General features: G+C 35.5%; 1 protein-coding gene across 2 annotated transcripts in view; it reads left to right on the top strand.

Annotated features, from left to right (window-relative positions):
* LOC132754507 (fibrocystin-L-like) overlaps positions 1 to 22157 on the top strand; it is a 193667-nt gene that overhangs the window by 78447 nt on the left and 93063 nt on the right. For both annotated transcript variants that reach the window (XM_060745147.1, XM_060745148.1), the window contains 7 exons: positions 1350 to 1530; positions 1668 to 1939; positions 2290 to 2475; positions 7704 to 7877; positions 8045 to 9508; positions 10877 to 11017; positions 12525 to 12690. In XM_060745147.1, coding sequence (XP_060601130.1) covers positions 1350 to 1530; positions 1668 to 1939; positions 2290 to 2475; positions 7704 to 7877; positions 8045 to 9508; positions 10877 to 11017; positions 12525 to 12690 — 2584 coding nt within the window. The remainder of the gene's footprint in view (positions 1 to 1349; positions 1531 to 1667; positions 1940 to 2289; positions 2476 to 7703; positions 7878 to 8044; positions 9509 to 10876; positions 11018 to 12524; positions 12691 to 22157) is intronic.

Raw genomic sequence — 22157 nt, 5'->3', positions numbered from 1 at the left:
TCTTTAAGCAAGTGATGATATCTACAAATCATAAACATACAATAAGCTAGGTTTTATTTAGAAAACAAAACACTTACCCATTTACACAGTTATGATCTGTGAAATCTGATCCTTCTGTTTCCAGAATATTCTTAGCATGGTTTTTGACAATATAACGATGATTTCCTATGTCTGTCCACCATATCTGTAACATTTCACTGATTAAAATTGTTAAATAATCCTTTGTTGCATGCTTAAATCATCTGCAGTGTTCCAGTTTGACACATAATTACTTACATTGCAATTACTTCCGTTGAAAACGGATGTTCACTTTTTGACTATTAAACAAAAAACAAAACCAGGGTGCAAACAACTAAATTTTATGAGTGTCATAGTTACTCCAGAGAAGAAATTGATGTCCTATCGGGGTTTAACGTTGATCGAGAGAAAAATGGCGGCCATTTTATTTCATTTTATTTTGGAAAATGGACCACGTGACACGATTTTACACTACTGTTACCTATGTACTCGTAACAGTACAAAATTCTTAGTCAAGTGGTACACTTGCATTAACAGTAAAAATAACTCCCAGAGGCCTATGGGAAATTAGCATTATGAAAAAAGTGAGGGGGTACTAGTAATAGTATATTATGCTCTATTCACATCCAAAAATATTTAATTCTGCTTTAGAAACTTAAACCTTTCTGCTATTTAAAATGATGAACATAGAATAAAATGCAGCATGATTGAAAAAGATTCAGCACCATGCTTTCATTAGCATTCAGGCAATTGTACAAACTAAATACCTGATTTATGTCTGCTTTGCTATTATAAATTATCTAAAACTTACCTGGATTTGGAACTGATGATTACATTGTGGTTGTGAAGGTTGAGGCGGTCAATTGTGAAATTTCGTCTTTTACCAACACCCAGATACTCTGTCAAATTGAATATACAGGTACAATTCACCAAGTAACAATTAATTGCAGTTTTCAATTGCCATATATCACCTGTAAAATGTTGCCAGTATATCACTTTTAGAGTTGTTAATTTATTTTCTGATCCTTCGGATTCATTGATTCCAACACTTCAGTGTTGAATATTGAGTATTGTTAAAGCTGGTGCTAGGGACGTGGGGATGTTAGGCTTTATCTTTATACCTTTTTTTAGCAGACTTAATCTAACCAATTCTGCTATTTTCATGTAATTTTGTTTTAATTGTGCTTCTGAGGGACCTCCCTTTTATACAAATTTTGAAACAAAATATCAAATTAAATAAATATATGAATTTCAAAGTGTTTTAAATGATCAATCTGCATTTTTGCCATTTTTTAGAAAATATTTTTCGCTTTTTTTTATTGTTGTTTCAGGTGGAAATATAACTATATCTGGGTCATCATTTCCTCCAAGCAAAGGGTCTGTACTTATTGGCGTACGTGAAGCAGCCATTATATCTTGGTCGGATAGTCAAATCGTGATATCTGTTCATGATGCAGACCCAGGCATTCAACAGTTAAGAATAGAAACTCCAAATGGATATGCCGTAAAAGCGTACGAAACATATATTATTTGTTTATTCTAGTATTATAGTTATTCTAAAGATTTTATGTGTCATTACTGTTGCCTGTACATTGTTTGATTTGTGTTTATATTATCCTAAAAAAGATTCCTCATTGCTTTATTTACAGGAACACCTTCGAGTTACCAACAGTTAATGTTGATTTAAAAATAACAAATGTTTACCCTCTACAAGGTTCAGTGTTAGGTGGAACGAAATTGACAATTACCGGATCTGGATTTGGAACTGACTTTAACGCTGTGGTTGTGCATTTTCAAAATTGGCATGGGTTTGTCAAAAATGTCAGTTGTGAAATCTTGTCTTTAACCAACACTCAGATACTCTGTCAAATTGAAGATTTAAGAAAAATCCACCAAGTAACAAACATGGGCGTTGATCCAGGTGAGAAAATAATTTTACTCAATATAACTTATATTTAGCTTTTAAAACTCAGTAATTGTTTGACAAATGTTATTATATAAATAACTATATTCCGTAAGGGTGAGATACAGAAATTTAAGTAAAAAGTAGTATTTGATTATAATTCTTGTTTTATGTTAAAATGACATATTTTCATACCTTATTTAGTTGGTTGCAGTCAAACTTTCTCTTGCATCAACATTTAAAAAAACATTTCAAAAATAAAAATAGTAAAGCTTACACAGATTCATTAGCAGTCAATAATTGTCATATATTACTAGTATGTATCGTGTCAGTTTTACATGTGAATATTGTGTTTTGGATATTTTCAGATTTTGGTGTCTACTACGCCTATGACACACCATTTATTACTATTAACGAGGGAGATTTTGTTAACTGGTCGTGGAAAACGGCAGCTTTTGTCACTGATGTCACTCATTCTGTAACAGAAATAGAAAGTCCGGGTTTTTTGGTTGCTAAGGAAGGCGGATTTAGTAGTGGCAGACCCAGCAGAGATGGTATAAACTGACCTTCATCACTTTTATATATTGTTGCTATGGCTGTAAATTACAGAAGACTTCTAACGTAAAATAAAAAATGATGTGATTCTATTTCTAAATAGTTTCAGTCAATTAATTTTTAAATCGGCTCAGAGCTTGATTATTAAATGCCAATTTATTAAATTGCAATGCCTCTTTCTGGAAACTAGTAATTATACCCCCGCACAACAAAGTTGTAAGGGGGGTATACTGGAATCAGCTTGTCCGTCCGGCCGTCCGTCCGTCCGGCTGTCCATCGGTTTTTTCTTGTCCGCCCAATAACTTAAGATTCCTTTGACCCTTAGTCTTCATATTTGGCATGGAGGTTAGTCATGATTAGTAGATGAACCCTATTGATTTTGAGGTCACTAGGTCAAAGGTCAAGGTCACAGGGGCCTTGACTTCAAAAAGCTTGTCCGCCCAATAACTTAAGATTCCTTTGACCCACAGTCTTCATATTTGGCATGGAGGTTAGTCATGATTAGTAGATGACCTCTATTGATTTTGAGGTCACCAGGTCAAAGGTCAAGGTCACAGGGGCCTTGACTTCAAAAAGCTTGTCCGCCCAATAACTTAAGATTCCTTTGACCCACAGTCTTCATATTTGGCATGGAGGTTATTCATGATTAGTAGATGACCCCTATTGATTTTGAGGTCACCAGGTAAAAGGTCAAGGTCACAGGGGCCTTGACTTCAAAAAGCTTGTCCGCCCTATAACTTAAGATTCCTTTGACCCACAGTCTTCATATTTGGCATGGAGGTTAGTCATGATTAGTAGATGACCCCTATTGATTTTGAGGTCACCAGGTCAAAGGTCAAGGTCACAGGGGCCTTGACTTCAAAAAGCTTGTCCGCCCAATAACTTAAGATTCCTTTGACCCACAGTCTTCATATTTGGCATGGAGGTTAGTCATGATTAGTAGATGACCCCTATTGATTTTGAGGTCACCAGGTTAAAGGTCAAGGTCACAGGGACTTTGACTTAAAAAAGTTTGTCTGCCCAATAACTTTAGATTCCTTTGACCCACAGTCTTCATATTTGGCCTGGATGTTGATCATGATTAGTAGATGACCCCTTTTGATTTTGAGGTCACTGGATCAAAGGTCAAGGTCATAGGGACTTTGACTTCAAAAAGTTTGTCCACCCATTAACTTAAGATTCCTTTGACCCTCAGTCTTCATATTTGGCATGGATGTTGATCATGACTATAAGGTGACCCCTATTTATTTTTAGGTCACTGGGTCAGAGGTCAAGGTCACAGGAACCTTGACAAAAAAATAGCTTTTCTTCTCAATTGTTTAAGAATGTCCTCTCTGCAATGTATTGATTTTGACATTTTCACATTTGAAGCATGTGGAATACATAACTTAGCAATGCACTGGCTTAGTAACCTCAGATTTGGCAGGGAGGTTGTCCTTGAGCTCTAAATGGCCACTGTTGATTCTGACAAAGTGGTATGCGGGGGTATTCACGCCATGATAGTGGCAGTTCTAGTTATGATTGTTTTTCAATGAAAACGCCAAACTTTTGATTTCCATGCAATAACTTTATTTTGCTTTAGCCTATTGGCGCAAATCTTGTGTTTAGGTAGCTTATATCAAGAGGCAGCTTGGGATTGCTACCCAGATGTCTGTGATCAAGGCCATTGTCACCATTGCTTAAAATAGAAATTCAGTTTCCGTTCAACAACTTGAGTTTGCTTAAGCCTATTCACACCAAATTTGGTGTATGGGTAGCTTATACCAAAAGGCAGCTTGGGATTGCTCCCAGATGTCTGTGATCAAGGTCAATGTTGCTGAAAATAGAAATTCAGTTTCCACTCAATAATTTGAGATTGCTTTGACCTATTGTTATATTACGTATATGTGTTAAGCTTATATCAAGTGGCAGCATGGGATTCCTACAAGGTCACAGTTGCTGAAAATAGAAACTCAGTTCAACACAATTATTTATAGCGTATTTCAAGACACTCCTTAAGTTTGCTACCCAGGTGTCTGTGATCAATGTCAAGGTTAATGTGTCTAAAAAATAGAAATTCTGTTTCAGCTCAATAACTTGAGTTACATGTAGCCTATTGAAGCTAAACTTGGTGTATTAATAACTTATATTATCAAAAGGCAGATTGGGATTCCTACCCAATTGTGTTTGATCAAGGTCACTGTTGCTAAAATTAGGAATTAAGTTTCAGCGAAATAACTTCAGTTTGATTGACCTATTGACACCAAAATATGTATGTTAGTAGCAAATTTGATATGTGGGTAGCTTATATCAAGATGCAACTAGTAATTGCTACCCAGATGTCTGTGGTCAAGGTCAATGTCACTGTTGCTAAAAATATAAATTCAGATTTCACGCAATATTTTGAGTTTGCTTTGACATATTGATGGCTTTGACCTATTGACACCAGACTTGCTTTGAAGGCAGCTAATATTAAGATGCAGCTAAGGAATGCTACTTAGATATCTGGGAGTAAGGTCAAGGTCACTTGCCTAAGTAGAATTTTCAGCTTCTACTCAATAACTTCAGTACCTATTGATACTTAAGTTGGCATGTGTGTAACTTACATGAAAATACAGCCTTACATTGCTACTCAGGTATCTGGTATATTTTTGTGCCCCCACTTTAATTGCGGGCATTTAGATTTACCCTTGTCCGTCCGTCCTTCCGTACGTCCGTTCTCTTTTGTGTCGCACGTTACTCAAAAAGTGTTTGACCTAGAGTCATGAAACTTTACGGAATGTTGATCAGCATGTGTAGTTGTGCACCTGCATATTTTCGTCTGGAATTTTTTAGTAATTTTAGAGTTATTGCCCTTGACTTAGTAAAATTTTACGATTTTCAACTTGTGTCGCATGTAACTCAAAAAGTATTTGACCTAGAGTCATGAAACTTTACAGGAATGTTGATTAGCATGTGTAGTTGTGCACCTGGGTATTTTCGTCTGGATATTTGTAGTAATTTTAGAGTTTATGCCCTTGACTTAGTAAAATTTTGCAATTTTCAACTTGTGTCGCATGTAACTCAATAAGTATTTGACATTTACAGGAATGTTGATCAGCATGTGCAGTTGTGCACCTGGGAATTTTTGTCTGGATAGTTTTAGTATTTTTAGAGTTATTGCCCTTGACTTAGAAATTTTTTGCAATTTTCAACTTGTGTTGCATGTAACTCAAAAATGATTTGACATAGAGTCATTAAACCTTACGGGAAGGCTGCTCAGCATATTTAGTTTTGCACCTGGGGTTTCGCTTGTGGATTGATCCAGTATTTGTAGAGTTATTTCCCTTGACTTAGTAAAAACCGTTCCATTATGTTGTTATTTGTTCCTTGAGTGCTTGAGTTAGAATCAACCAACTTTACAGGAATAATGATCAACATCACTAAATTACAGGAATAATGATTCACATCACTGAGAAGCTATTCACCTGGGACTTTGCATGTGGATTTTTTTTCAGTTTTGTTAGAGTTATTGCCCTTAACTTACAGTAGCATACATTTGCAATTTTCAACTTGCTCATGCATAGCTCAAAAAGTATTTCACTTGTAGGCCTGAAAGTTTACAAGAATGTTGGTCAGCATGTGTACTTATGCACCTTGGGGTTTGCTTGTGGATTTATTCAGTATTTGTAAAGTTCTTGCCCTTTACTTAGTAAAAGATTTTTAGATTTCAAAAAATATTTGACCTGCAGTCAAAGGATTGACAACAGTGGCGCGGTGAGGGCACCCGTGTCCTATGGACACATTTCTAGTTATTTTGAACTATTGAACCAAACTTTCTGTGTCGGTTTCATTTTTACTTCACTGCCATATGTCATTCCTTATTCCTGTCACATTAATACTTTGTCGTTGATAACCTAGAGTTTCTTCATATTGCGGCGCTTCTTGTTTTTAGCTCACCTGTCACTTTGTGACAGGGTGAGCTTTTGTGATCGCTTTTCATCCGGCGTCCGTCCGTCCGGCGTCCGTAAACTTTCACTTTAAATGACATCTCCTCATAAACCACTAAGCCAATTTCATCCAAACTTCACAGGAATGTTCCTTTGGTGATCACCTTTGAAAATTGTTCAAATAATTTAATTCCATGCAGAACTCTGGTTGCCATGGCAACCAAAAGAAAAAACTTTAAATATCTTCTTCTAAAAAAACCCCAAAGAGCTAGAGCTTAGATATTTGGCATGAAACATCTTCTAGTGAGTGTCTACGAAGTTTGTTCAAATAAAAGCCCTGGGGTCAAAATTGGCCCCGCCCCAGGGGTTCATTGATTTTCCCCATATGTATATAGTAAAAACTTAAAAAAATCTTCTTTTAAAGAACCCAAAGAGCTAGAGCTATTATAAGATATTTAGCATGAAACATCTTCTAATGGGTGTCTACAAAGTTTGTTCAAATAAAAGCCCTGGGGTCAAAATTGGCCCCGCCCCAGGGGTCATTGATTTTTCCTATATGCATATAGTAAAAACTTAAAAATCTTCTTTTAAAGAACCCAAAGAGCTAGAGCTAAGATATTTAGCATGAAACATGTTCTAATGAATATCTACCAAGTTTGTTCAAATAAGAGCCCTGGGGTCAAAATTGGCCCCGCCCTGGGGGACATTGATTTTCCTTATATGTGTATAGCAAAAACTAAAAAATCTTCTTCGAAAAAATTGGAATAGCTAGAGTGTAGATATTAAGCATGAAACATCTTCTAGTAAGTGCCCTAAAAGATTGTTCAAATAAAAGTCCTGGGGTCAAAACTGGCCCTGCCCCAGGGGTGTCATTGTTTTTAAATATATGTGTAAAGAAAAAACTTAAAAAACTTCTTTTAAAAAATCCAACCAGCTAGACCTTTGATGTCTAGCATGAAACATCTTCTAATGGGTGTCTACCAAGTTTGTTCAAATAAAAGCCATTGGGTTTAAACTGGCCCCGCTCCGGGGGGCCTATATACAGGTGAGCGACTTCAGGGCCATCATGGCCCTCTTGTTCTTTAAATTTCTCTTTAAATATACAAATTTAGACATTTGTTTCTTTACTTTTAGAAAAAGTATAAAAAGTTCAACGTCATCCCTGCCCAGCGGTGGCTCTTGTTTAATGTTAACTTAACCTCTATTTTATATCCTTTTCATACAAGTAACCTTTTTATATATCCTTTATATACACATAACCTTTGTTTAATATTCTTAGGATAAACATAGCCTTAATTATATAACTTGTTGAATTTTAGGCAGCTTTAGGCATCAGTTTGTGAAGGCTGGACTTTACTATGTATGGAGCGGCATAGTCAGCAATTATAATAACAAATATTATATTGGCCAAATCAAAGTTGTCCCTTCAATAACAACTTACCAAAGAGTCAATGTTAGATTAGGAAAGGCATGGGCATTGAGTTACAGGGGAGGTGAGCAGAATTATTGTTCAAAATATTTTATATTTTAATACTTTCTTTGTTGGTCACATTGCCTTTAAAATATTTACCGTTCATATCAAACTCAGATCTGTTCTATGTTTTAATAAAGTAAAGTATTCAAATTATTTAAAAAAAATAATTTTTTTTTATATATCCAGGTTCTTCAAATCCAATAGATGGGTCTAATTGTCAGTCTGTTACATCAGGCAAACAATCCTGTTCTGACTACAAGGTTGATTTTTATGATACTGACAAGTTCATGTTCACCTTCTGGACATGTAGCACACCTGTTGTAAACTCGATCAATGTTAACAGTGGAACAACAAAGACAGATATAGTTATAACTGGTGAAGGATTTTCTAATACAGAATGCCAGAATGAGGTCAGTTTTGGTGGCATCCCTTGCATTGTGAAATCATCTTCTGAAGACACTCTTACATGTAATTTGGAAAATTCAGGAGAACCTGAATTAGGAATACTACATCAGATAGATATGAGGGTACACAATCGAGGCAAAGCGCGTATTAATATCGTAAAGCCCGAAGATCGAGGTTTTGCCGTAATACCAAATATTGAACAAATAACACCAACATCTGGTTCATTGGCTGGTGGCGCCCTTTTAACAGTCTCCGGTTATGGATTTGGAGAATCGCCAATGGTTGAAGTAGATGGATACCAGTGCAAAATCATCACAAATACTTATAAGGAAATCGTGTGTGAAACTCCAAGACATACATTTGAAGGTGAAAAACATGTCACAGTGGAAGCATTTGTAAATGGTGCATCCCATCCTGCAAAATGTGAAACATATTTGAAGAAGTGCCGATTCTTATATGCTCGCTTATATACATCGACTGTGTCTTCTATTTCACCATCATCCATGTCTGGAGCAACTTCATTCACAATCAATGGAACAGCTCTTGGTACAAATATTGGAGAAGTCAGTGTCTCAATTGGTAATGTTATAGGAACTGTAACTTCAGTAGATGTAACAGTTCTTGTTGTAGATGTTAACAACATCCCTGCAGGTGACAATGATGTATTTGTTTATGTTAAAGATTATGGTAAAGCTTCAGGAAGTTTGTCAGTATTTGGAAATCTTATGATAAGTCAAATTTCTCCGTCTTCTGGGAGTATTTATGGTAACACTAAAATTACAATTGAAGGAAATGGCTTTGTTAATACAACAACTGTTACTATCGGCGGAACTTCATGTGACATAGAGTCTACATCTTTGTCTGAAGTGATATGTGTAACTAAAGCCCATGCTGCTGGGTCTACCACTGTTGCTGTGACATCAAACAGAATATATGAGTATTCGACATACAACTACGCAACCAGCTCAACACCGACTATTACATCTTTAAACCCTACCTTCGGAGTTGCTGGGCAGACATTGACCATTACTGGATCAAACTTGAGTGGAGGCAATGTTGCTGTCACAATTGGACAGTCTAGTTGTGACTACATCTCTGGAAATGCAGGAGAAATCAAGTGCACTATAGGGGATAATCCAACTGGAATGGCTAATGTCCTTGCACATGTTGCAAAACTTGGATATTCAAACTCTGATATTGAATTTGAATACCAGCTTAGTATCGATAGCCTACACCCTATCCGAGGTAAATTGACTTGTTAAAAAAAAATTGTTGGATTTCTTGTAATGTAAACAGCGTTAAACCTTTTGTCCTACTTTATGATTTCGCAATACTTTTTTCTGCAAATATTTAAAACATGACAATCATGTAGCCAAGCTTATATTATTGTCAAAAAACAATATATACATGCAGGGTACAATAAGTTCTTTCTGTTACAAACTTTACATATTATAAGTCCCCTACCGGTTTACCGGAGGGGACTTTAGGTTTACCCTCCGTCCGTCTGTCTGTCAGTCCATCAGTCTGTCCGTCCACAAAACTGGATCCTGCGATAACTTGAAAAGTACTGAAAATATTTTTATGAAACTTGATATATGGATAGATGGCAGTATGGAGATTATGCACGTCTTTTTCTTTTCTTCCTATGTTGAAAATTCTGGTTGCTATGGCAACACTTAGACTGAAAATATGGCAAATTTTACACATAAACTGGATCCAGTGTTAACGCAAAAAGTAATAGAAATATTTTTATGAACCTTGTAATATGGGTAGATGGCAGTCTGGAGTTTATGCACATCTTTTTCTTTTCTTCCTATGTTGAAAATTCTGGTTGCTATGGCATTACATAGACTGAAAATATGGCAAATTTTACACATAAACTGAATCCAGTGATAACTCAAAAAGTACTGGAAATATTTTTATGAAACTTGACATATGGGTAGCTGGCAGTCTTGAGATTATGCATGTCTTATCTGTTCTTCCTATTTTGAAAAAAGTATTTGTTGCCTTGGCAACAAATAGGCTTAAAACATGGCAAATATAACAATATTTGTGATTAGTCAAAAAGAGCTGAAAATTTTTATGAAATTGCATCTTTAATTCAAGAGTTATCTCCTCTTTAAGAATTTTGCTTTTAATAATGTTATATTTTGGTAACAGGGATGTTTCAAATATTAACTTAGAGTGTCCTTCAGTTCGTCTGTCTGTCTGTTCATAAAAACTGTTTCCTGTGATCACTTTTAAAGAACTTTTCCAACAAATTTACTTAAAATAGAGAAAAATTGAAACATTAGTGAATGGCCAATGGCCCTTCAGAATGTTGATTGGGTTCTTACCGGTAGGGGACTTATGGATTGCTTGCAATACTTTGATAATTGCTTGTTTTTAATGCAGTAAGGTTTTAAATTTTTTTCAAGAAATGTTGTATTAAGTTACACTTATTACTAGCAATTCCAATTTAAAAAGTGGAACAGTCTAAACTTCTCATAACAGCTTTGAAAAATTAAATTTATAGTTACCTATGCTATTGTTATGTTAGAGATTATCCCAAAGTAGGAAATCTTTATCTAGAAATTTTATCTTTTATACTATTTTTAATTTATTGTTTTCCAGGAGGTAACGCAGGTCATCAAATTGTGGTTATAGGCGGAACAGGGTTTGATGATTCAGCTGTTGTTACAATTTGTGGAAAGACTTGCCAACAAACTCTCGTAACATCATCATCCTACACATGTAAAACACCGGCAAGCTTCGGTTAGGTCAAATCATAACTTACATTACCTCATTCTTAAAATTTGGGAGAATTTATAATTTCCTCTTTTATAATGTTTCTGTTTTCACTTCATCGAGGCAATATCCCCTTTTATATTAAGAAATAAGAAGAGAAGAGGGAGAAATCTTGCACATCTTCATAGTATGTATATTTAATGTAGATACATATAAACAGAATGAAAAATATAACCTTTTTTAGCTCACCTGAGCTTGCTCAGGGTGAGCTTTTAGGATCGTTGAATGTCCTTCGTCCATCCACACTTGTTCGTTAATACTTTAGCAGTCACATTTTGCCTCAATCATCATCAAACTTGGTCAGGATGCTTGTCTAGGTGATAGCTCAAATGAGTTTGAACATAGACCATTTCGGATGAAAAACTAGGACACCGGAGCTAAACATAAAAAAAACCTTTTTAACACTCTAGTGGTCACATTTTTGCCTCAATCATCATCAAACTTGGTCAGAATGCTTGTCTAGGTGATAGCTCAAATGAGTTCCAACATGGGTCATCCTGGATGAAAAACTAGGTCACTGGAGCTAAAAATAGAAAAACCTTGTTAACACTCTAGCGGTCACATTTTTGACTCAATCATCATCAAACTTGGTCAGGATGCTTGTCTAGGTAATAGCTCAAATGAGTTCGATCATGAGTCATCTTGGATGAAAAACTAGGTCACCGGAGCTAAAAATAGAAAAAAACCTTGTTAACACTCTAGCAGTCACATTTTTGCCTCAATCGTCATCAAACTTGGTCAGGATGCTTGTCTAGGTGATAGCTAAAATGAGTTTGAACATAGGTTATCTCGGATGAAAAAATAGGTGACAGGAGCTAGCAATAGAAAAACCTTGTAGACACTCAAGCGGTCACATTTTTGACTCAAGAATCATCAAACTTGGTCAGGATGCATGTCTAGGTAATTGCTCGGATTAGTTTGAACATGGGTAATCTCGGATGAAAAACTAGGTCACAGGAGCTAAAAATAGAAAAATCTTGTTAACACTCTAGTGGCTACTGTTTTGATCCAAATATCCTGTAAATTGGTCTGAAAGTTTGTTTTGATGATTTCTAGGTCAAGTTTGAATATGGGTCACCTGGGGTCAAAAACTACGTCACACTGGCGAAATATGGAAAATCCTTGTTAACACTCTAGTGGCACATTTTTGACTCACCTGTAATGAAACTTGGTCAGAATGCTTGTTTAGGTAATTGTTTGGATGAGTTTAATGGGTCAGGTGAGCGATCTAGGGCCATCATGGCCCTCTTGTTAAATATCTTGTTTTTAATTCCCAACACCTGGCTCATTGTCAACCTATAAAACCTTTTTTATGCTGTTTTTTTCTTTCTCTTGTTTTGGAATGGTATGGATGGAAGGATGTTTGGATGTATGTATGTAACATATGTATGTATGTATACATGTATTGATGGATGGATGCACAAAATAGGACATATTGTGTAAATGATGCCATAAAATTAATATATCATTGCAGAGGAACGGTCTTGTGATGTTTCCATAACTTCAAATGGCTTGACAAAAACTCTTTCAAATGCTTATAAATACCTTTCAACCCTAACATCCTATGTAGAAAATGTGAATCCAAGAAGAGGGGGTACTGAAGGTGGTACAAGCTTGACCATCACTGGGTCAAATTTTGGGTAAGTTTAATTTTCTGACAATTCATGTATATCAGCCTGAGAATTTAAAACTGTTATCTAAATAATGTTTGGTTAAAGAAAAGAAACATTCAGTTTAAACACATTAAAGGAATAGGAATGGATGGATTGATGTCTGTCTAATATAAATATTCACCATTTAAAAAGAGGAACCATGACAGTTTTCCTATTGACATCAACCCTATAAGAGAGAAATTCGTGTTTTAAGACACTATTTTTTACTTGAGAAATAAGTTCATGGGCGCCGCCATTTTGGCGTTCTGTCATTCTCGCGTGACAGACGAGACCGAGATTGTGACGTGTTATACCCACTTCCGGTATAGGTGTACACGCTGGTACAACTGAAATATATCTTGATGAAGAACTTATTAATTTTATTGCGTACATTATATATCATTTATGAAAACATCATATGGAACTGAATTGCTTTAATTAATTAATTGAAGACGCCGCGACATTAATTATCATTTGTCCGATATTCAAGCTTGCTGATGATCCCACCACATGATTTAAGCAATGACTGCTTAATTTTCAAAGATAAACAATAAATTTAATTTGGGTACTATGAAAAACTTCTCCAAATTGACGATATATCCTTTTATTTTGTACTTAATTTTCGCTAGACAAGCTGTCCAAATAGGGTACATCGCCGGTCATGTATCTTTTTTTCAGGTAAAATATCAACTAAATCCAATATGCTGAGGACGCGATTTTCCGCCATTGACGCTAAAAATGAGAATGGCGCAGGAAAATCGGCAGCCAGACTAATATCGTATGAAAACAAAACTGTCCGTTAGGTTATTTAGGCACCCAGTCAAAACTGGTACCAACAGCAACAGGTTGCCCATTCCCCTATAATTACGCATATTCTCGGGTTTATCCAGTTCCCTAAAGCTTTTTTCCACGTTATCTACTTACCAAATTCCTTTCCCCGACAGATACGCATTTCTACTACCGTAAATTTAATCCAATAAAACAAAAAATCATAAATCTACTTAATATTTAAAATGATTATTGGTAACTGAAAAAAAATGTGTTGCTATTTTATGACGTGCTGTAATTTACTGACAGGTGTGGAACCTAATTCCCCCTAAGGTCATTCAGTTCACTGATGAAGCGTAAAAAAAATAGATGTCTATTTCGTCATTAGAATATTTGACAAGGGTGATTAACCAATCAGGGCAACATTGTGCATGATCAAAAGGTCTGTCGGCACAGAGGCATACAAGGAGCAATAAAAATCGTCCGTACACAGTGTGACAGGAACATTTGGTGCAAATTAGGAACAATTAAAATGGACAATGCGCAGTATTAGACATAAGTAGTAAGAACCAGCAATTGTGTGAATAAATTATGCAAATTAGATTTTTGAGCAGCCAATAAAAATGATTTGCCTGCAGTTAATATTAGGCTACGATAACGATGCCCAGCATCATACGTTGACAGACATGTTAACAATTTACTTTTCAAAAGAGTTGCTTATATTTTTGAAATGCGTACATCAATTATAACATATGTTCACACATTTAAATTTGAAAGTCAGAATCAAACTGCAAAAATTTAATTATATGTACTATTAAGAACACATTTTAGTATGGTTTTTATAATGGAAGTGGATAGCGTACGGGCCCGTACGGCTAGCCAAAAGTTTTAGCCGTACGTGAGTCACGTACGACTAGCAAGGACACACTGTATATTGGCTAGCCGTACGGCACTTTTCAAAATTTTATGGAAGTCGAAAATGCATATGTTATATTATGACTTTAAGCAAGGATTTTAACCAAGAAACAGCATTAATTGTCTTTGGATGTTAACTTTTTAGAGATTAATCGCCTTGATCGCTATATATATATATCGATCTTTGTCATCGCAAGATGTCGAGAAAAAATAGCCTTTGCTTGCATTTACACCAATTGAAAAAGTTAACAAAATTTTGATAATAATCCTTTTTTGTTTCATTAATTTTAATTTTCGACACCTTTAATACGAAAAAAAACCAACAAACACTGAAAATGATTGTTGTTAGGCTCTTGATAATTGCGACAATTACCGACGGTACTGTATAGAAGTTTGTCCATCAAGGAAAGTTTGCATGTTCCGTGAAAGGCATTCTAAAATTCTATTGTCAGTCCCTGGATAGGTTTTGATTAAGGCTAATTAATTGATTGACTGTGCTTTTATGTTCGATATTTATCTACTGTTTTGAAAATTATATAATTATTTTGCATTTCACCGTTTTTTTTCCATTCAATGTTCTTTTTATTTATTTATTCCACTCCGATCATTTTTTATTCGATCCATGTGCTTAAAATTAACAAAAATGATTTAATAATTCATACAAATAAAACAACAAATGATAAGCATGAAAATCAACAATTTTATAACGTTCGACTTCCATATAATTTTGAAAAGTGCCGTACGGCTAGACTAGATGGGCTAGACAATACAGTGCGTCCTGGCTAGTCGTTCATGACTCACGTACGGCTAGAACTTTTGGCTAGCCGTACGTTTCTTTATTTATTATTATTATTTTTTTTTTGATATTGTTGCGTATTTTGAACCATAAAAAAAATCTCCTCTACACCTCCTGTGAAAATTAAATTGTCTGGTCAATACTTTATTATATTAATATTTCCTTACGATTCAACTAGATTTATCATGAATCTAAAGATGTGGGGAAATGACATCACGCGCACCTGTTTTTATACGGCCAATACACAAACATGGCCGCGCTTACTGATTTGTAGAAATCGGTGATTTAGCGATTTAAATTTTGATATCATTCGTTTAATATTATTATTTGGCGGCAGAAAATTTGCAGATTTATTATTAATAGTATTCTTTTTCTGAAATCAAGTTTCTATTCTAACCTTGTCTTTCCCTTTAATGCTAGTGTTCCTTTAGTGCGTCTGATTGCTAACAGCTGATTTACGTAGCTCTCATAAAAAACTGTGTAAACACTGTGTTTCGGACTGTTACTGCATTTCTACTACTGTTCAGAATATTGAATGAAGAAATCTAATAAAAGATTCATTCATCCATTGATAAATTAACGCCCAAAATATAGTTACAGGTAACTATTCTGTCAAAAAAATTTCCCGCCTGACCAACCTTGACCTTTCATTGTCCAACTTCCGGTTGGAGAAAAAGGTAAACAATATGTTTGTAGGTATTTTTATATTCCTTCTTTTTCTCTCCACATTACCCTAGGCCCTCCATCCTGCCAAATGCAATGTCACCATAAAAAATCTCCTTATGTGGACTTATCGTAGGCAAACTTAAACTTAGGTGTAGACGCCACCAAATTCCCACCAAAATTCATAGAAGTAAGACCTTATCACATATAGGTCATACTACTGTTGTCTATTTCATGCGATGTTGAACGGAACCCTGGCCCGAATTATCCTTGTGGAAGCTGTGGGTCTGAGGTCAAAGATTCTGACCATGCCGTTGAATGTGATAATTGCTGTATGTGGTTCCACATACAACGTCAAGGATTGAACAGCACATGGTACCAAGATCTAACCAATAGCAATTCATCCTTTGCATGGACATGTACAATATGTGATGATTCAAATCTTTCGAATATCTCAAGCATCCTCTCAATCTCATCACATAACAGAGTCTCTCCACTAGTAGATGAAAATACAGAAACACCTAGCTCTATAAATCTCAAAAATCCAAAACAAAAACAAATTTATTATGTATCCAAACTGTATGCATAAACTGCCAGGCAATATTCAACGAAAAACATAAATTTCAAAATTTATTAATAGATCAAAACCTAGATATAGTTACAGCCACAGAGTCATGGCTAAATAAAAAACACATTAACAGTGAAATTTTCCCACCTGAACTCGGCTATACAGTGAACAACCAAAACTTAACACCGATTGTGAAATAATCTGGATAAAAATAGAAATCAAAGGTAGTAAGTCACTCTTTCTGGCATCTTATTACAATCCACACAAACTTGATATGAATAGTATTTTAGAATTTGAAAAGTCCCTTGAACTTGTGCGTAACTTAAAAGGCACAAAGTTAATCCTTGGCGGTTTTAACCTCCCAATGTTAAATTGGGACTCTGAACATACACAGAATCTTAAAGAAGGCTTAAACACAACTCCTGTGTATGATAAATTTCTAAACATCATTGATGATCATAACCTTGTACAAATGGTCAATGAAAGTACACGAAATGACAATATTCTTGATCTATTGCTCATTTCAAACCACACTCTTGTTAACAACGTCAAGGTCATACCTGGCATATCAGATCATGACATCATATCCACAGAAATTTATTCTAGGCCTACCCTCCTCAAACAAAAACCTCGTACTTGCACCTTGTATAAAAAGGCAAATTGGACTGAGTTGAAAACTTTCATTAAAACCTCAACATCTGAAATACTTCAAAAAGCTGAATCTTTATCTGTTGAAGAACTTTGGGCACAGTTCAAACACACACTTGAGGATGGCATATCAAAATTCATACCAACTAAAAGAATAACAGCTAAACCATCTTTGCCCTGGATAACAAAATCCATTAAAAAATTAATTCATAAAAGAGACCAGCTCTATAAATTAAAAAACCAAAAATAAATCTGATCATGATCAATGGCTTAAATTAAAAAATTTGAAATCGCAAATAAAAGCTAGAATTAAACAATCATATGAGTCTTACTTAGAAAACATCCTGAACCTTGCAGATGATGATGCACAGAGTAAAGTCTGTATCAAAAAACTATACACACTTATAAAAAACTCCAGACAAGATTCACAAAGTGTGTCTCCATTAAAAGATCAAAATTCAGCTTCTCTCAAAATTAATAACACTGAAAAAGCAACAAACAATTTTAATCAGTTTTCTCACCAATTATACCACTCGCACTTAAAGATCAATGCATACAAAAACTGAGACTCATGGATCCCAGAAAGTATTGTCAGTACCCACAAATGAATGACATCATCATTAGTAGGGCAGGTGTACTAAAGCTCCTCGCCAACCTCAATGCCAACAAAGCTGCCGGCCCTGACAACAAAGCTGCCGGCCCTGACAACATTAGACCAATTGTCCGGAAGAAGCTGAAAGAGATTGTTGACATCGTTGCAGTTCTTTTCCAAAAATCCCTGACCACTGGTAATATTCCCAATGACTGGACCAGTGCAAACATATGCCCTGTCTACAAAAAAGAAGGATTTTCTTCAAACTTGGCTCAAATGTTCACCTCAACAAGGGGATGTGCAGAACCCATGCTGCCCATGTGTCAGCTCAAGGTCAAGGACACAATTGAAGGTCAAATATCAAACAATCAAAACTTAGACAGTATGTTGTGTCCGCTCTGTAAGTCCTATACTAATTGAAAGATTTTCTTCAAACTTGGCTCAAATGTTCATCTCAACAAGAGAATGTGCAGAACTCATGTTGCCCATGTGTCAGCTCAAGGTCAAGGTCACAATTGAAGGTCAAATATCAAACAATCAAATATTAGACAGTATGTCATGTCTGCTCTGTAAGTCCTATACTAATTGAAAGATTTTCTTCAAACTTGGCTCAAATGTTCATCTCAACAAGGGGATGTGCAGAACTCATAATGCCCATGTGTCAACTCAAGGTCAAGGTCACAATTGAAGGTCAAATATCAAACAATCAAATATTAGACAGTATGTTGTGTCCGCTCTGTAAGTTCTATACTAATTGAAAGATTTTCTTCAAACTTGGCTCAAATGTTCATCTCAACAAGGGGATGTGCAGAACCCATGTTGACAAAGTTATGCCCCTTTTTAAGTCTTTAAATTTACATAAAATCAATACTAGACAGTATGTTGTCTCTGCTCTATAAATTCTTTACTAATGGAAGGATTTTCTTCAAACTTGACTCAAATGTTCATCCCAAGTGGGCAATGTGCAGAACCCATCTTACCCTTGTGCCAGCTTAAGATCAAGGCCACACTTGAAAGTCAAAAATTTACTTAGAAAATGTTCTGAAATTTTAACATGTACTTGAATATTTCTAAAACTAGAACAGACAATCATTTGAAACTTCAAATATATACAAAGTGTCGCAAGTAAGATATGCAGGTCAAGTTTCATAACTAAAAAAGTGTGGGGGGATAACTTTGTATTGTATTTTGACAAAGTATAGTCCATTTTTTAGGTCTTTAAATTTATTTACTATAATATTTCTTAAATTAGAACAGATATGTACTTGAAACTTAAAATTTATATGAATGGGTACAAGCAAGCTCAGATGACAAAAATTCTACAATTCCATTGAATTATGACACAAGTTATGCCCCTTTTAGGCTTAGAAAATGTTCTGATATAACCATTTATACTTATTTGTTTCTGAAACTAGAACAGATATTCACTTGAAACTATATAATATATGAAGGGTCACAAGTAAGCTCAGTATGTAAAGTTTTTCCACTCTTAATTACATTTTGACATAATTATGCTATTTTCTTAACTTCACTGCTTTTGTTTGTTTTTTGTACATTGGGAAAATGATAGGTTATTTGTAACTGTTTCAAACATGATTTGACAATATATATTTATACTATTACCTGTACAATTTGTCTTTTTTCACCAGAGATAATTTCTTTTTATGTTCACTTAAGTTATTCCCTTAACCACCTTTCCAAGTGGTCTTCTGTCAAGGACATTGGTGGGGGTATGAATCGCATTTAGCGATAGGTCTAGTTGCCCTTTGTTCATTTTTACACTTTGAACTTTGTCTGAGACATAACTTATACTATAAGAGATACCACATGAGATTTTGTAGGTAGATAGATCTTTCTAAGTGCAGTGGAAAAAAAACATAACTCTGCCTTGCCTAGTTCTGGAGTTATTGCCCTTTGTTTACTTTTTCACTTTGAACTTTGTCCGGGACATATTATGCTCTGAAACGGTAATTAAATTATTAAATAGAATTGCAGTGCAAACAAACCATAACTCTGCCTTGCCTAATTTTGGAGTAATTGCCCTTTGTTCATTTTTACTTTTTGAACATTGTTTGGCACATAACTCTGAAACTATAAAAGTTATCAACATGAAACTTTGTAGGTAGATAGATCTCATTGGGTAGAAGTGCAGTGCAAAAGAACCATAACTCGACCTTGGCTAAGTATTAAGTTATTGCCCTTTGTTAATTTTTCCTTTTGAACTTTGTCCTGGACGTAACTCTGAATTCTTAAGAGGTATCAACAAGAAACTTTGTAGGTAGATAGATCTCATTAGATAGAAGTGCAATGCAAAAGAACCATAACTCTGCCTTGCTTGATTTTGGAGTAATTACCCTTAATTCATTTTTATATGCCCGAAAGGGCATATTATATTATACCCCCTGGCGTCCGTCTGTCTGTCCGTCCGTACATCCGTTAGCAATTTGGTTTCCGGAGCATAATTTAAGTTCCATTTGGCCCACAATGTTCAAACTTCATAGGATGATTGTCCATATTGGGTAGAAGACCCCTATTGATTTTGGGGTCATAAGGTCAAAGGTCAAGGTCACTATTACCTTAAAACTGAAAACATTTTCCGGAGCATAACTTAAGTTCCATTCGACCCACAATGTTCAAACTTCATAGGATGATTGTCCATATTGGGTAGTAGACCCCTATTGATTTTGGGGTCACAAGGTCAAAGGTCAAGGTCACTATTACCTTGATACTGAAAACAGTTTCTGGAGCATAACTTAAGTTCCATTTGACCCACAATGTTCAAACTTCATAGGTTGATTGTCTATATTGGGTAGAAGACCCCTATTGATTTTGGCGTCACAAGGTCAAAGGTCAAGGTCACTATTACCTTGATACTGAAAACAGTTTCCGGAGCATAACTTAAGTTCTATTTTGCCCACAATGTTCAAACTTCATAGGATGAGTGTCCATATTGGGTAGAAGACCCCTATTGATTTTGGGGTCAAAACGTCAAGGGTCAAGGTCACTTTATCCTTAAAACTGAAAACATTTTCTGGAGCATAGTTCCATTTGGCCTACACAGGGCTGCCGATTTTCCACGGATCCGCAGAAATCCGCGGATTTCGTGAGCTCTTGGGTCATTTTTGAGATCGATGTAAATTCGACAAAGACAATAAATTCATTCGTCATTTTTTATACAGTACCCAAAAACCGGCACGCTTCGGTTTTTATCATTACGCTAGCCACCTATGGTACGTCTGTAAGCGCTTTTCTCATTGGTCATATCGAGTCTTTTCCGGCATTCTATTTTAGAATAACCAATCAAATTACAGTTTACATTGTCGCTCTTGTCTGTTGTCAAAATGCGTCAAAATGTCGGATATTTGTCAAATTTAGAGTCAAGGAAATTGATTTTAGGACATACCAAATCATCAGAATCCAGGAGCTTCTGGGGGCTTCGCCCCCTGGTCCACCACCAGGGCTCTGCCCTGGACCCGCTAATGGGGGCTTGCGCAGCCCCCTTGACCCCCGGCGTATTTTCTGCTGATTTTGCAATTTGCTGTTGGCAGCCCTGCCTACAATATTCAAACTTCATAGGATGATTGTCCATATTGGGCAAAAGACCCCTATTGATTTTAGGATCACTAGATCAAAGGTCAAGGTCACAATTACCTTAAAACCAAAAACAGTTTCCGGAGCATAACATAAGTTCCATTTGGCCAACTATATTCAAACTTCATAGGGTGATTGTCCATATTGGGTAGAAGACCCCTATTGATTTTGGGGTCACACGGTCAAAGGTCAAAGTCACTTTTACCTTAATACTGGAAACAGTTTCTAGAGCATAATTAAAGTTCCAATTGGCCCATGATATTCAAACTTCTTAGGATGATTGTCCATATAAGATAGAAGACCCCGATTGATTTTGGGGTCAGAAGGTCAAAGGTTAAGGTCAGTATTAATAACTTAAGTATTTACTTGGCGTCAAACTATGTTTAAATCTAGTTTGTAGATTAGATTATTTTCAAAATGATTTAGTAAATATTGTTGTAAAAGCTGGCATAAAACCTAGCTTCAAATCTGATCACTCAATAGCATTTAATTGGTAAATTAATCGAGACTTGTTGAAGATTGATTAAGATTTTATTGAACTACCAGTGATTTTACATGAGAGAACGGAAACATGAAGGTCAAGGTCATCCTTCAGAGCTACTGTATAAATAATAAATTAAATTGCTTCAAGTTGGGCAACCAAAATGTGTATTCCATATATATTTATTGGTGGGCATGTAAAATCTAAGTCACTGGTAGTTCAATAAAATCTTAATCAATCTTCAACAAGTCTCGATTAATTTAACAATTTTATTGAACTACCATGTGACCAGATTTTCCATGAGATTTCAGAGCTAAGCAATAGTAGTTTATCATCTATTTTGTTACAATAATAAAATTTACACAGGTCATAATGTAACCACCATTTGTATACCCCCAAAAACGAAGTTTGGGGGGTATATAGGAGTCACCCG

Source organism: Ruditapes philippinarum, unplaced genomic scaffold (genome assembly GCF_026571515.1).
Source record: "Ruditapes philippinarum isolate M1 unplaced genomic scaffold, ASM2657151v2 ctg402_1_1_1_1, whole genome shotgun sequence".
Classification (NCBI taxonomy): Eukaryota; Metazoa; Mollusca; class Bivalvia; order Venerida; family Veneridae; genus Ruditapes; species Ruditapes philippinarum.
This window is presented reverse-complemented; position numbering and strand designations above follow the sequence as displayed.